The sequence below is a fragment of the Catharus ustulatus genome, chromosome 21, assembly GCF_009819885.2.
Source record: "Catharus ustulatus isolate bCatUst1 chromosome 21, bCatUst1.pri.v2, whole genome shotgun sequence".
Lineage (NCBI taxonomy): Eukaryota > Metazoa > Chordata > Aves > Passeriformes > Turdidae > Catharus > Catharus ustulatus.
In genome coordinates this window covers 6,035,967-6,050,038 of record NC_046241.1, presented here as the reverse complement: position 1 = coordinate 6,050,038, position 14,072 = coordinate 6,035,967, and the positions used below count along the sequence as shown (strand labels likewise).

The following is a 14,072-nucleotide window of genomic DNA, read 5'->3' as shown; positions in this document are numbered from 1 at the left end:
CCACCGGAATAAAATAAATACGTAAATAGGAAACCCAAGGCGGCTTCGGTTATTGCCGCTCTCCAGAGCTCCCCGCGCTGGCAGATTCCACCAGAATAATAATAAAAATAATGATGATTATGATAATAGTACCAATAAATCCTGGGGTAATGCCTCCCCTGGCAGCACTTTCAGCAGGGGAGGGTCCGGGCGCTGTGGGCACCAGCACCGGAGTCACCCCCAGCCCCGGGGAGGCAGCGGCCACTGAGTGCCACCCCCGGCAAACCCAGCCCGGCCTGGGTGGGTCCTCCAGAGGGAGGGGGGACATCGGGGAAAAGGGGGACACGGGGGGACAGCCGGAGATGGGGAACACCCAGGGATGGGGGATACCCAGAGATGGGGGACACACATGGATGGGGGACACCCAAGGGAGGGGACACCAAGGGATGAGGGACACCCAAGGGATGGGGGACACACATGGAGGGGGACACTGATGAATCGGGGGGACATTCGGGGGGTGCCGGGGGACAGAGGGGGGTACACCGGGGATGCCGGGGCCGTTCCCCCCCCCACCACTACAGCCGCGTGCTGCCCCCTGCCGGCCGCGCCCGTCACGGCCACGCCCACGGAGACCACGCCCACATCAGACCAGCAGCTGCATGAGGCCGCACCTCAAGTGAGGCCACGCCCCCCTGTTAGGCCCCGCCCCAACACGGACCACACCCCATAACCGAGACCACACCCTCCTGACGAGGCCCCGCCCCCCGTTCCGCCCCGTCCCCCCTCCCGGCGGTTTCCGGTTCCGGTTCCCATTCCGGTTCCGGTTCCGGTTGCGGTGCCCAGGCAGGTGAGGGGCGGCAGGACCGGGGGTGAACCGTGAGGGGAGGGCGGTGCTGGGGCTTCCCTTCCCTCCCCGTGTTGCTCGGAGGGGGCTGCATTGGAATTTGTGTTTATTTGTGAAAACTAACTGGGGTTTATGGACTCGTTTGGGGTTTTTTCCCTCCCGCTATAGCCTGATCTGCCTCCTCAGAGGAAGAAGCGGTGAGCGTGTTTAATGTATCTAAAAATACCTGTCTGCAACCCAACCCACTCAAGCTGTCAGGAGTGGTGCATACCCGTATTCATTTATTTATTTATTTATTTACACGTACGTGCTGATAATAACAAAAACATTCCGACTTTAAAGCATTATAAAACAAACAGAAAAACAAATTAGTTTTATTTTTTATTAGCTTATTTTAATTTGACTATTTAACTTAAGAATGATAAGGAAATTAAAATGTACGTTTTATGGATCTTTTGTGTGGCGATCTCTAGGGAGGGTCTTGTTACTCCTCCTGCAGGGCTGGGGGCTCCTGGCCTTTCCTCCTGCGAGGAGATTGAGGGGATTCCTGGGGTTCTTGCACTCGGGGGTCCCTGAGCCCCCTCCCCCATAAAATCCAGGCAGGGCTTTGCTGTTTCAGGGCACTCAGAGCACCCCAGCCTGCAGGAACCCCCTCTGCACAGGGGCTCTGTGCCCATCCTGGGCTGTGCCTGGAGTGTTTCCCCCTGTGCCCAGATAACCGCAGTGTGCAGCTCTGCCTGCAGGAGATAATTTGGGGACACCAAATTGGTGTGTGGGAGGAGATCCCTGCGCTGGGCTGGGCTGCCTTATATAAGGAGGGGGGAGGCTGTGTTTTGTTCTGGTTCAAACCTGCTGAAAGCCTTGCTTGTTTTGAAAGGAGGGAGAAGCCCTGCAGAGAGGGGCCTGGGTGCTGGAGGGTGTGCAGGGGCAGAGCACGATGCCGTTCCTGCACGGCTTCCGCAGGATCGTCCTGGAGTACCAGCCCCTGGTGGATGAGCTGCTGGGGCTGCTGGCCACGCCTGACACGGAAAGGCAGAGCTCCCTGGAGAGGTAACAGCAGGGTGAACACCCCAGGGTGGTTTTGGGGGATGGTTGGAGCTCAGGGATGTGGCTGAGGTTGGACAGTGTTGGTTTGGGACAGCCCCCAGTCCTGGGGAGCAGCTCATCCCATGGCAGCAAAACCTAAACGGGCTCAGCTGAGGTCCTGAAGGTGCTGTGTAACCCCACAGCTGGCTGGCTGGAGACCCACTGGGTACAGGACCAGAGGGAATTTTCCTTCTTCCCTGGTGCCACTTTGACCTTTGCACACCTGAGCTATGCTCACTGAGTAACTGCTGGGGTTTTTTTGTGTCTCAAGCCCTGCCTGCCTGGACAGTGACAGGAGCCAGCTCTCAGCTGTGAGAAGAGTCCTGGAGAGGGAGACCCACTCCCCATTTTATCAGGAAGGTGTGAGCTATGCCCTGCTGAAGGTCACGGAGCTGGGGCTCGTCCCTGCTGCAGAAATCCTCCTGGAATTCGGTGCTGACCTCAGCTTTGAAGGTAAGGCTGGTGGGAAGGGGGCTGGGCCAGGAGGAACCAGCAGATGAGAAGCTGCCCTGGGAGGTGGGGATAGCTGGGGCAGAAAGAGGGGGTGCTACCAGCTCAGACCACTCCTGCTCCTTGCTGGAGTAGCGTGGATGGACTGAGGGATGCCAGAGACTTGGGGGATTTTGGCAGGATGGAGCCACTGGAGCAGCAGGACCCGCGGTGCCTGTGACAGCCCTGTTTCCACAGGCATCACTGTGCTCCCAGGGCCCTCCCCAGCTGTCCCCTTCCACTCTTGGCAGCACTGGGGGCCATTTTGGGGAAGCCCTTTGTTCTCTCTGACTGTTTTCATCCTCAGACCCAGTCACCTACTACACGCCCCTGCACATGGCGGTGCTGCGCAACCAGGCGGACGTGGTGGAGCTGCTGGTGCAGCACGGCGCCGACATCAACCGCAGAGACCGGGTACGGCACCGCCACCTGGGCACCCCAGGCTGAGCCCCCCAGGCCTGAGCTGCTCTGCTGTGTGGGGACAGCCCTCCTGCTTCCCTCCTCCCGGGCCTCATCCCTTCCCTCCCCTTGGCTCATCCCTGTGCCCGCTGTCTGTAGTGCTGCTGTGGCAGGAGGTCAAGTTGCCTTTCGCTGAGCAATGTGTGGGAGGAGGCTGGAGAGACGCTGTTACTGTGGCTGAGATAAAGCCACGACAGTGACTGCCTGCAGACACTCACAGTCTCCACTATCTACCAGTGTTCTTTAACTGTTTTGCAGATCCATGAGAGCAGTCCCCTGGACCTGGCCAGCGAGGAGCCCGAGCGGTTGCCGTGCCTGCGGCGTCTGCTGCAGCTGGGGGCCGATGTCAATGCTGCTGACAAGAATGGTGTGTGCACCCCACCCAGCTCCCCCAGCTGAGGGTGGGCTGAGGCAGGGCACAGGGCTGGGGCCATTCCCTGCTTACAGATGGGTTTGGGAGTTGGGAGGAAGCTGGTGGAACCTGCCTGTGCTTGGTATCTTCTCCTGGTGTGCTGGCTGCGTGAAAAGGGCTTAAGCTAGCTCTGTGCAGTGCAGGGGAGGTGGGATGGGGCTGTGCCTCTCTTGTCCTGTGGTGCCCACTTACTCAAACTCACTCTGCTGTGGCACATACACCCACTGAGGCCACCACCAGCCCTGCATGTGTGACCTGTGACTGTCCCCACAGCTGGAATCCTCTGCCAGAAGAACGGTTGTCACTCCCTGTGTTTGGCTGTCTGGTGGGTGGGGTGGATTGTTTTTCTTCCTGTCTTTTGGGGTGTCACCCTGTTGTCCTGTGACTGACTGCTCTTATTGCAGGGAAGACAGCTCTGCTGCATGCCCTGGCCAGCAGTGACAGTGGCCAGATCCACAACACCGACAGCATCCGTCTCCTGCTGGAAGGAGGTAAAGAAAACCTTCTCCCCTTTCTGGGCTGGCTGATTTTTCTTGCAGCACCTAGCACTGCCCTTTTGACTCCTTTATGTTCCCACTGGCTCAGAGTAAAGCCCAGGGCTGCTGGAGTTGGTGCTGGCCTGGCCTTCACTCTGCAGTGTCAGTTATGTTCTCTGTCCCTTCCTGCAGGCGCAGATGTCAGGGCTGCCACCAAAGATGGTGACACTGTCTTCACCTATGTGATCTACCTGCTGGGAGAGATGGCATACAGCTACACCGAGGAGGAGGCCGAGGACATCGAGCGCTTCTGCTTCCGTGTCACGCAGCTGCTGCTGGCCCACGGTGCCAACCCCAGTGAGTGCCCAGCCTCAGAGTCCCTCACGCACTTCTGCTTAAAAAGCTTCAAAGACTATTTCCCACTGCTGAGGTTCTTGCTGGAGTCAGGTGCTGCCTACAACTGCTCCCTCCATGGTCCCTCGTGCTGGTCCGGCTTCCACATCGCCTTTGAGCACCTCTGCTGGCACCTCAGTCGCTTTGATGATGAAACCTATTCCTCAGACCTCATCCAGAAAGGCCAGACTCTGCTGGAGCTCATGATGGCCAGTTCACAAGCCATCCAGCTGCCCAGAAATTTTGAGGTCAACACCAGCAGCTGTAGGTTCCATGGGGAGAAGGTCCGGACTCTGTTCTGCTCTCTGAAGCAGCTGGAGCGCTCGCCACAGGCACTGAAACACCTCTGCAGGGTGTTCATCCGGCAGCGCCTGAAACCGTGGCCAGTGGATGACAAAATCAAGGCTCTGCCTCTCCCAGACCGGCTGAAGTGGTACCTCCTCATCGACCACACTGCTGCTGGGCACGAGGACCTGTGAGCCTGACAGTGCCTCTGTCTGCTCCCTCCACAGCCCTGCTGTGCCTACTGCCACCTCTGTCTGCTCTGAGACAGTTTTCTCTGCAGCAAGAGGTGCTGCCCATGGAGTCCCTCTCTGTGGCATTCTGGGGGTGTTTTCTTGGGCACAACGTCACCCATGTGTTTGTGAAGGTCTCGTTGTGGGGCACATCATGGGGAGACAGGCAGAGCTCTTGGGGGAGCTGGATACTGGGGCTGGGTTGGAGGGAGATGAAGCAAAGGGCTGGGGACAGGATCTGTGGGTTGGAGGCTGTGACTGGGCAGGCAGGCTGTCCCCTCTCCCCCAGCCCTGCAGTGCCTTAGGTGTCCAGTGGAGTTGAGAGATGCCTTGGGGTGCTGGGAGAAGGAAGAGGTGTTCTGGTTTTCCTGCCTCTGGTCCTGGTGGTGGAAGCAGGTCTGGCATCATCCTGTGGCTGTGGATGCCTTCCTTGCTCAGTGTGGGAAGGGAGTGAAGGGAAACAGGGCTGGCAGCAGTACCTGACTGCTCTGTGCCCTTTGAGTTTCTGCACCCCTTCCTGGCACTGAAACCATCCACCAAGGACATCTCAGAGTTACTGGGCTCCAAAACACAAAGAGATGTTTCCTAACTTCATGGTGCATTCCCTGTGCAAGGATGAGGAATGGGCAGTCAGCAGCTGAGTGCCTTGTGCCTGTCTCCCCATTCCTTGGCTCATTCCCTTGGTGACTGCTCCCAGGATCTTATTCTCCAATGCCTCCTTCCCAGGAACAAGAAATTGGTGCCCCTGGAGGGCTCATGTTCCAGCCTTGCCACAGCTGCCTGGCTCCCCTTTCTAGGCACCTGCTTGCTCGTGATGTGCCAAAGACTGGCCACAGAACTGAGCCCCACACAGTTTTGTTGGTTTGCATTGTTTTTCATGGGGGACAGATGCAGAAGATGAAGAGGAAAAACCTGTTCTGACTAAAAACAGTTTGTATCAGGTGGATCTGGGATTCACTGGCAGTTGGAACTGGAACTGTGTGTCCTGATGAACTGGTGCTTAAAAAATCCAGTAATGTGATCAAATTCTGCCCTGGTGTCTGGAATGGGAACTGAACTATTAAATGAGGCCTTCTATAACAGAGGCTTGTTTTTCCTTAGGTGAGATGGGGTGCAGGACAGGAATGGGGGGATGGCTGGAGGGTTGAGATGCAGCAGACTGCAGCTGGGCTCACCCTTGGTGTGGTGCTGTGCCAGTGCTGGTGCCACCTTGAGTCCGTGGCCAGACTTGGGTAAATGAAGGGAATATGGCTAAAGAGATGGGAGTGTTCAAAGCCAGGTGATGGTGTGGGGTGCTGGGGGAGCAGCTGCAGTGTCACAGCAATGGAGCTGGAGGGGTCTGGGATCAGCTCAGTGCATTCCCAGTGTTGCAAGGCTGTGTCTGGGATACCCCTATCCCTGGAGGAGGATGTGGGGGACTCAGGGTTACACACACACCTCCCTTTTTGCTGCCCATGCAGACCTGCTCAGGGCTTTAAAGGTGAGGCCCCCTCAGTGTTGCCTCCCCACACCACTGCAGGGAGGTTTCTCCCCTTTGCCTTACCCAGCATTGCTGAGCAGCAGGAAGGGGTCAAACACCCAAGCAAGGAATGGAGCCCATCCATCTCAGAGGTGCCCCAAGCTCCTGTTGATGAGCAGGAGCCCTGTGCACTGCAGTCAGCAACTGCTGCTGCCCACGGATCAGCTCGTGCATGGGACACCCTCTTGCTCCTGTCCAGAGTCCCTGAGGGTGGCAGAGCCAACAAGCATCCGACAAACCTCACGTGCAGAAGTGCAACAGCAGGAAAATGTATTTGGCAAACACTTCACAAACAGCAGCAACTTGGAAGACAAAGTCCCGTCCTTGTCACCAGCCCCTGGAAGGGGAGTCACGACACGGGAGAGACCTTCTCCCACCGCCCTCATCTCATGGCAAAGGTGTAGACGTGGTAGATCTCATCAGGGAAGTTTTCCTGGCGCTCCTCAGCCAGGAGGTGCAGCCCAGCTCTGCGGATGATCTTATGGACCACGTCCAGGTCCCGGCAGACGCTGCTGTCCACATCGTCCATGATCACACCCTCCTGAGCCATGTTGTCCTTGATGACCACGATGCCGTTGGGCCGCAGGCCAGCACGGCAGCGCTTCAGGAAGTCGGAGAGGTGGTTGTCAGTGAGATGTCCTGGAGGGACAGAGCAGGGGTTAGAGGGCAGAGGGTGACCAAGGGGAGGAAATTCAGAAGCTGCATTTGGGATCCCTCCTGATCCAAGTGGCTAAATACTTGAGATATTTGCAGGGAAAGCTTTAGCTTGGGAGCGTCCAACTTGTGTCTCACGACTCAGCTCCATCCAACCCACACCTCTGGTCTGGCCTCTGGGGGCGTGGGGGAAAAGACTCTTGGGGGGAAAAAGTACAGGGTGTCTCCATGCCCATCCCAGGTCCCCACCCAGGCTGTGATGCTCATTCTCTCTGCAGACCTCAGGCTGCTCTCCCCAGTGCATAGAGCACCTGCCCCTCAAGGGAACGGGACAGGCTGGAAAGACCCCACAAGCAGTGACCCTCACCGATGACCCACTGGATCCAGATGACATCATAGGAGTTTGGCTCAGGGCTGAAGTCCTGGAGGCCACAGCAGTAGTAGTTGCGTACCCGCCTGCCCTCCTCGCCCAGGTAGCTCTTGGCCTTGGTGAGGAAGTCCTCTGTCACATCCACCATGTCCACTGTCTTGAAGAGGGGCAGCAGCAGCCGCTTGGTGATCCGGCCAATGCCAGCCCCGCAGTCCAGAGCGCGGGTTGTCCCCGTCCGGTTGGGGCCATCCTGCAACAACCACCGTGAGGGGTGAATCCACTGTGAGGCACCCACAGAGGGGAGATGGGACAGCCACACAGGGCAGGACTGGGCTATAGGGAACCCACTGCATGGCAATGCAACAGAAGATCCCATGGAGCAATTAGTTCAGAGGGAAAAGCCCAGCTCCATGCTGGGAGAAGGGAGAGGTTTTAGGAGCAGGACAAACTGTGTCACCTACCCGCAGAAACCTCTGCAGGAATTTCCTGGAGCTGTTGATGTCGATGCTGGAGATGTGGCCATAGCCCCCCAACATGCCATCCACTGTGGCAGGCACATCCTTCCAGTACTTCTCTGCCTTGGAGTAAAACTCACACTCATTCTCCACCACCTCGCTGGTCATGCTGGCCGAGGGCACTCACTGCTCCCCTGGGATGGCACAACCCCAAACCAGTGAGGAATGTCAGCTCTGCCAGTGCCCCACATCTGTCTATCACCCCTTCCCTCTCCCCAGGGCTACTGCAAACTCCAAAACCCTTCAGCTGAGAAGGGAAGGAACAAAGATCAAAATCCTGGTGTTTTCTGGAGACCAGCAAGCCCAAAACCCCTCCTGGGCCAGATGCCTCAGCCAGAATGGGCATGGCAGAGCCTTGCTCAGCAATACACCCAATTATATCATTACTTTTTAAGGCTGACCCACCCTTTTCACCTATTCTGCTTCTCCTTTCCCTGCCTTAACATTTTTTAACAGATTACATGTTTAAGTGTGGCAACAACCCCATCAGTCACCTCCAATTACATCTGGAGTTGCTAAAAGTTATCCTGAGCACCTACCTGAGGATTGTAAATCCCAGCCGTGACCACAAGTTAGATATTTGCAATATAATAAAGTCAAGGTATAATCAGCAATACAAGCTATAAATCCACCCCCAGGCATCTCATAATTCAAACCACTGTGGATTTGATTAACTGCACTGGGGATTAGAAACTAGATTTAAGGTGGCCAAAGGGTAAATTCAAGGACTTCAAACACCTTCACAAATAAAGAAATATATAGAGTTCGTGGCTTGAATTTGCTGGCAAATACCCCATTAGACACAAAACCTTTTCTATGGCAGCTCAGCCAGGTTTGGTGGCCACACATGGCCTCGAACAGCCTAGGGATAGGAAAGGGGGACATGGCAACTTACAGGTCACCGGTGGAAATCCAGTTTGGCTCAGTGGTGCCAGGAGCTGGTGTGCGCTGTGATCTAGGAGCAGAGAAGATGGGCTTTAAGTGCCAAATCATCCCTCTAGTCCTGTCAGTGTGACTGTGGCCCCAGGAAACCGCAGGTAAGAGATGCTCCAGCCCCACAGGCGCTCCCAGGGAGGCTGGGGGACAGGAGCTGCTGCTGCCCCTTAGCTCAGAGGCTGAGCCGTGAGTGTAACCAGCACACGGAGGAGTCTGGCTCCACTTTGAGCAGTGCTCCTGTCTGATCTCACGGGCTCACCCTCCCGGCAGTGCCCCCATTCCTTGGCCTACATCTGGCTTGGCGAGTCCCTGGTGACTCATTTTACAGGGTGTCACAGGCAGAGAGCACCCAGCCCCCTTAACCCGAACCTAAACCCGAACCTAAACCTAAACCCGAACCCGAACGCTTCCTGCTGCCCCAGGAGCCCCTCAAACGCGGCCGGTGCCCGCGGAAGTGCGGGCAGGTGAAGGCCAGGACTCGCCCCACGGAGGTCACACGGCGTGGGGGGTTCCCCGCAGTGTGGGGCCCTCGGCCCGAGCCTGGGGCCCCTCGCAGGCCGGGGAGCGGCAGGGGCAGGGGCTCCCCAGGCCGAGGGGCTGTGGCTGTGCCGGCACGGGGGGCCCATGCCGGGCCCGGCGGAGTTACAGCACCTCCATGCGGTGCGAGGGGCGGCCCCGGGGCAAGGCCCGACCCGGCCCTTTCTCCTCCCGCTCACCGGGGCTGAACCCCCCCCCGTGCTCCAGGCCCGCGGCGCTGAGGGACCCCGCGGCCCGCCGGGTGCAGCCCTACCCCGGATCCGGCCCGGGCAGCTCCGCCGGCCCCGCCCGGCCCCCTCCGCAGCCGCGGCCCGGGGGAAGGCGTGCCGGGCGGTGCCGGGGAGTGCCCGGTGCCGCCGCTCCCTCAGGCCGCGGCCGCGACCCCCGGGCCCCTCCGTTACCTCCGGCGGCGGCCGCGCGCTGCCCCCCCGGGACGGGCGGCCGCGGGGACCAACCAGGCGGCGGCGTGGCGGTGACGTCATTGTGACGTCACGGACGGCCCCTGCCCCGCTCTGCCGCTGCTGCCCGCGCGGGGGCGCTCCGGGACGGGGGGCCGGGGGCGGTCAGCGGTGGGACGGAGCGGGACGGAGCGGGATGGACTGGGATGTATTGGGACAGACTGGGGCGGACCAGGATGGACTGGGACGGACCGGGCAGCCCAAGGGGAGCCCGCGGGTACCGCGCGCTTCTTGAGGGGCAGGCTGCCATGAGGGCTGGCCGGCTGGCACCGGGGTGGCGGGACCCCGGTTCGCCAGAACAAGCAGCCGCGGGGATGCCCTGGCCGGGCTGCCCGTGTGTCCCCGTCCCGGCTCCTGCTCCTGCTCCTGCACCGGCCCTGTCCTGCCGTTGTCCTTGTCCCGTTCCCCTCCCGGTCGCTCCCGCCGTGTCCCGTCGGGGTCGCCAGGGGGCGCTGTTGTCCCGCCGTTGCGCCGCCGCCGCCGAGGGAACTTCGGTGAGTCCTGAGGGGGAGCGGGACCGCGTGTGCCCGGCACCGGCAGAGCCGGGTACAGAGCCTGGCACCGGCAGAACCGGGTACCGACAGAGCCGGGTACCGACAGAGCCTGGCACCGACAGAGCCCAGTACCGACAGAGCGCGGCATCGACAGAGCCGGGTACCGACAGAGCCCGGTACCGGCAGAGCCCGGTACCGACAGAGCCCGGTACCGACAGAGCCCGGTACCGACAGAGCGCGGCATCGACAGAGCCGGGTACCGACAGAGCCGGGTACAGAGCCTGGCACCGACAGAACCGGGTACCGACAGAACCGGGTACCGACAGAACCGGGTACTGACAGAGCCCGGTACCGACAGAGCCCGGTACCGACAGAGCGCGGCATCGACAGAGCCCGGTACCGGCAGAGCCCGGTACCGACAGAGCCCGGTACCGACAGAGCGCGGCATCGACAGAGCCGGGTACCGACAGAGCCCGGCACCGACAGAGCCCGGCACCGACAGAGCCCGGTACCAACAGAGCCTAGTACCGACACACCCGGTACTGACAGAGCCCGGCACTGACAGAGCCCGGTACCGACTGACACCCCCGACACCGACAGAACCTGGTTCCCACAGAACCCGGTACCGACTGACACCCACGCTGGCCCCTCCCGTACCTGGTCCCACGGCTCCCGGTGTCCCCAACTCTCCCGCCCCTGCCAGCTCCTGCCGGGCCAGCACGCAGAGCTGAGTCCTGGGGCTCCTCACAGCCGTGTCCCCTTTCGGGGTCTCGTCCCACCCCAGCAGGACAGGGTTACCGTCCCGGGGGTGTCCAAGGGCTCCGGAACAGGATTGCTGTGGGGACAGTGGCAGTGGCAATGCCGGGCTGGCTACAGTCATGTCTGGAGAATGGAGGCTGGTGTGGGTTCTCTGCTGTCTAATACCACCTCAGTCCTTCCCTCACCTTCCCCAGAAACCAAGTTTCACAAAACCTATAGGGACAAAATCTTGAAATCCCCCAAAGCTGTCAGAGGGCAGTGGCTGGAGGGGCAATGCTGTGTAGGCACAGGGGGAGCAGGGCCCATTCCCAGCACCCACCTTTCCCGAAATATCCTAGTGACCCTAACAAGGTCCTGCTGTCCCCAAAACAGAGCTGCTCACCCCACGGCCATCCAGAAATCCATGGCACAACCAGGATGTGGCTCAGGGATAGAGCCCCTTGCCATCCTTCCATGGGGCATATCCAGGAAGGGAGTCCCCACCTCTGGCCAAGCAAACACTGGCCTGGGACAGCTGTTGGGCCCCCAGGTCCCCTGAGTCCCTGTGAAAAGACCTGAGTGTGCTGGGGACAGCAGTGACCTGAACTGAGGCTGAGTGCTGAGACCAGCAGTGTGTGTTTGGCCAACTGCAGAGCAGGGAACACAGTAAGAGCATCTCAATGCACAAAAAGCACTGCTTGCACCCCGCTTTGTTTTTCAGGTTTTAAAGAAACAAGGTGCTCTGTCACCAGGAAGGGGACACTGAGCACAGGGTGGTGGCACCTCGCTGCTCACAGGCAGGAGGGGTGTTTGGGAGGTGACTGGGGGTGAGTGTCCCCAAGCACAGGCGCCTGAATGACCCAAACCCACCAGTTTTCCCCTCACCAAAGCTGCCAGCAGCCGTTGCATCGCTCCAGTTGTCACCTGTGTTTTCAAGCAGGCAATGGGCACCTGCATCCCCTCCACGCCACGAATCTTCCATGGTGCCAACAGTATTTGCCAACAAAAGGCACTTTTATCCTTAATTTCACTAATCTGCACTGGGGCTCCTGAAGACTCTTTCCATTAAGCCCCCGTTGCCTCCTCCATCCGTCCCTATTGCCAAAACCCTTCACGATTGCAGGAAGGGAACAGTGCTCCCATCCCTTCCAGGGGCTGGGGCTCTGCTTTGGCCCCTCAGGTTACAGTGAAACCTGCAGCAGTTACCTTAGCTTAGGCACAGATCTTGTTTGCAAATGTTTCCTTTGATTTTCTATCATTATTGTTATGAATTTCACTAAGGTAACAGAATGTGGCTGAAAATTAAAAGAAAACTGAAGTGAGTGTCCCTGAGCTCGCCGTGTGTCTGACCCCAGCTAGGGATGAGGGTCCCAGCATTGAGCACTCCCTGCTGAGTCCCTGTTGAGGCAGGTCCAGCCTTGGGGCCAGTTTGTGCAAAGCCAAATCTGCAAAAAAGAGTGGCAGCAGCAGCCACAGCTCCAGCCACACTGCAGAGCCGCCCCTGCCTTCCTGGGCTCAGCTGCCTCCCCGTGGTCACTGCTGCTGGGAAATGCTTTTCCTCTGACGGGTTTCAATCTTGTCACTCAGTAATTCCTTGTGTGACGAGACAGAAAACACCCCCCAGACCCCTCTCTCCAGCCCATTTGTTTCCCTGCACACCCTCCCTCCTGCTCCCACTCACTTCCCACCTTCCAAGGCAATCATGGTGCTGCGATTGCTCTTCAGGAATATTTTTTTTTTCTTTTCCCCAGGTGCCTAATCACCCTTATTACCCTGTTCTGATTAATTAATTCTAATTAATTTTGCACTATCATTTTTGAGAAGAGGTGACCAGGACGGCACATGTTGTTGCAGGTGATTTGCAAGGCAGGTCCTGCAGTGCCAGCACAGCCCTTCCCTCGGTGCTGTTTAACCCAGGTCCAGGTGGGCACCTCCTGCCCCGTTTGCTGCCATTAATGGCAATTACAAGAGCACTGAAACCTCCAAGGCCATGGGAAGAGCCCTGAGGTACTTTCCTGGGAATCACATGGGATGTTCCCCTTTCCTCTGCTCCACCTCAGCAGCAGGGTTCAACCATGGGCAGACCTGCCCCCCACGTCCATGTTTGCCCAGCTCCTTCAGCCACCTCTGCTGTGCCATGGCCAAGGCTTGGGAAGTCAGAATAAATTAGGTCAGGGCTTCTTCATGCTCTGTCAAGAGCCACCAAGGCGCTCAGAGACACAGCAGGGACACAGGTCCCTTTGTCACCTCTCAACTTCCAGCACTGGTGCCAGTTCTTCTCCAGGTACCAGCAGGGACTTCACCTGTGTTGCCCAAGGGCCTTTGTAGCCAAAAGCTGATATGGTTTGGGTGATTCTCCCCTTAAAAACAGATGTCTTGGGGACAGAGGTCATTGTCCCTTTGCTGTTTGTTCCAGAAGCAGCTCCTGGTCTGCACCTCATCCCAAGTGCCCACCAAAGAGAGGGGACATGGGCTGGGAGGCTGCAGCCACACTCTTGCCCTTATCAGGGCTGCTCCCCATGTCCCTGTCCCAGCCACTGTCCCCAAACAGTCTGCAGCTGGTCAGGCACTTCTGTGACCAGATGTGCACCCAGCAGGGCTCAGGGCTGGGACTGCCCATCCCACCTCATTCCCTCAGCTGCTGGCTCATCAGGAGGCTGCAGCACCACCAACACTGCTGAGCCCCCCAGCAGCCCAAAATGTACAAAACTTATTTATTATATATAGTATAATAGATGTGATACACTATAAACTGCAGCTAATGGGTATAGTGAATATATATATAAACACTAATACAAATACTATACATATATATATAAATACAATGTGTGCATAATGTTGTAAATATAACTGTGCACATATGTGTATTTAGACACATATATAGTGTAAATGGACCATTTATTCCTACATACATTATATAAACAGCATACCATATACACCATTCATATATACACATTTATTTGTATACCAGAGAGCAGATAGATACAGGTATATGCATGTACACATAGGTACACAGATATATAGATAGATGATATAGATATAGATTAGATATAGATATAGATATAGATATAGATATAGATATAGATATAGATATAGATATAGCTTTACATACATGCATACACACATACATATAAATAACATATATATAAATACATACATATAAAAAACATTTTTATTTTTTTGTGTGGTGTACAAGTT

At 57.5% G+C, this 14,072-nt stretch overlaps 2 protein-coding genes across 3 annotated transcripts; one reads left to right on the top strand and one right to left on the bottom strand.

Moving 5' to 3' along the window:
- Positions 1 to 790: 790 nt before the first annotated feature.
- On the top strand, positions 791 to 5,735 carry ASB6 (ankyrin repeat and SOCS box containing 6). The gene is made up of 7 exons (XM_033077756.1): positions 791 to 826; positions 1,701 to 1,873; positions 2,181 to 2,362; positions 2,706 to 2,812; positions 3,116 to 3,224; positions 3,674 to 3,760; positions 3,938 to 5,735. Exons 2-7 carry the CDS (start codon positions 1,761 to 1,763, stop codon positions 4,615 to 4,617), a joined length of 1,278 nt encoding a protein of 425 aa, XP_032933647.1. The 5' UTR covers positions 791 to 826; positions 1,701 to 1,760; the 3' UTR covers positions 4,618 to 5,735.
- Positions 5,736 to 6,417: 682 nt separating this feature from the next.
- Positions 6,418 to 9,639, bottom strand: NTMT1 (N-terminal Xaa-Pro-Lys N-methyltransferase 1). Of its 2 annotated transcripts, none has more exons than XM_033077757.1 (5): positions 9,586 to 9,639; positions 8,607 to 8,666; positions 7,658 to 7,845; positions 7,194 to 7,446; positions 6,418 to 6,811 (listed from the first exon to the last, which is right to left on the bottom strand). In XM_033077757.1, the coding sequence occupies exons 3-5, from the start codon at positions 7,817 to 7,819 to the stop codon at positions 6,555 to 6,557; spliced, it is 672 nt and encodes a 223-aa protein (XP_032933648.1). In that variant the 5' UTR covers positions 7,820 to 7,845; positions 8,607 to 8,666; positions 9,586 to 9,639; the 3' UTR covers positions 6,418 to 6,554. The 2 variants fall into 2 exon arrangements, with proteins under 2 accessions (XP_032933648.1, XP_032933649.1); XM_033077758.1 differs by lacking the exon at positions 9,586 to 9,639 and adding an exon at positions 9,438 to 9,481.
- Between the last annotated feature and the right edge of the window lie 4,433 nt (positions 9,640 to 14,072).

Excerpts from the sequence above, each read along its gene's own strand:
- NTMT1 (XM_033077757.1), bottom strand. The coding sequence starts at position 7,819 with ATGACCAGCGAGGTGGTGGAGAATGAGTGTGAGTTTTACTCCAAGGCA. Across the intron at positions 7,447-7,657 it reads TCCTGCAGAGGTTTCTGCGG|GATGGCCCCAACCGGACGGG; the intron begins GTAGGTGACACA and ends TGGTTGTTGCAG. Across the intron at positions 6,812-7,193 it reads CTGGATCCAGTGGGTCATCG|GACATCTCACTGACAACCAC; the intron begins GTGAGGGTCACT and ends CTGTCCCTCCAG.
- ASB6 (XM_033077756.1), top strand. The coding sequence starts at position 1,761 with ATGCCGTTCCTGCACGGCTTCCGCAGGATCGTCCTGGAGTACCAGCCC. Across the intron at positions 2,363-2,705 it reads TGCTGACCTCAGCTTTGAAG|ACCCAGTCACCTACTACACG; the intron begins GTAAGGCTGGTG and ends TTTCATCCTCAG. Across the intron at positions 3,761-3,937 it reads CCGTCTCCTGCTGGAAGGAG|GCGCAGATGTCAGGGCTGCC; the intron begins GTAAAGAAAACC and ends CCCTTCCTGCAG.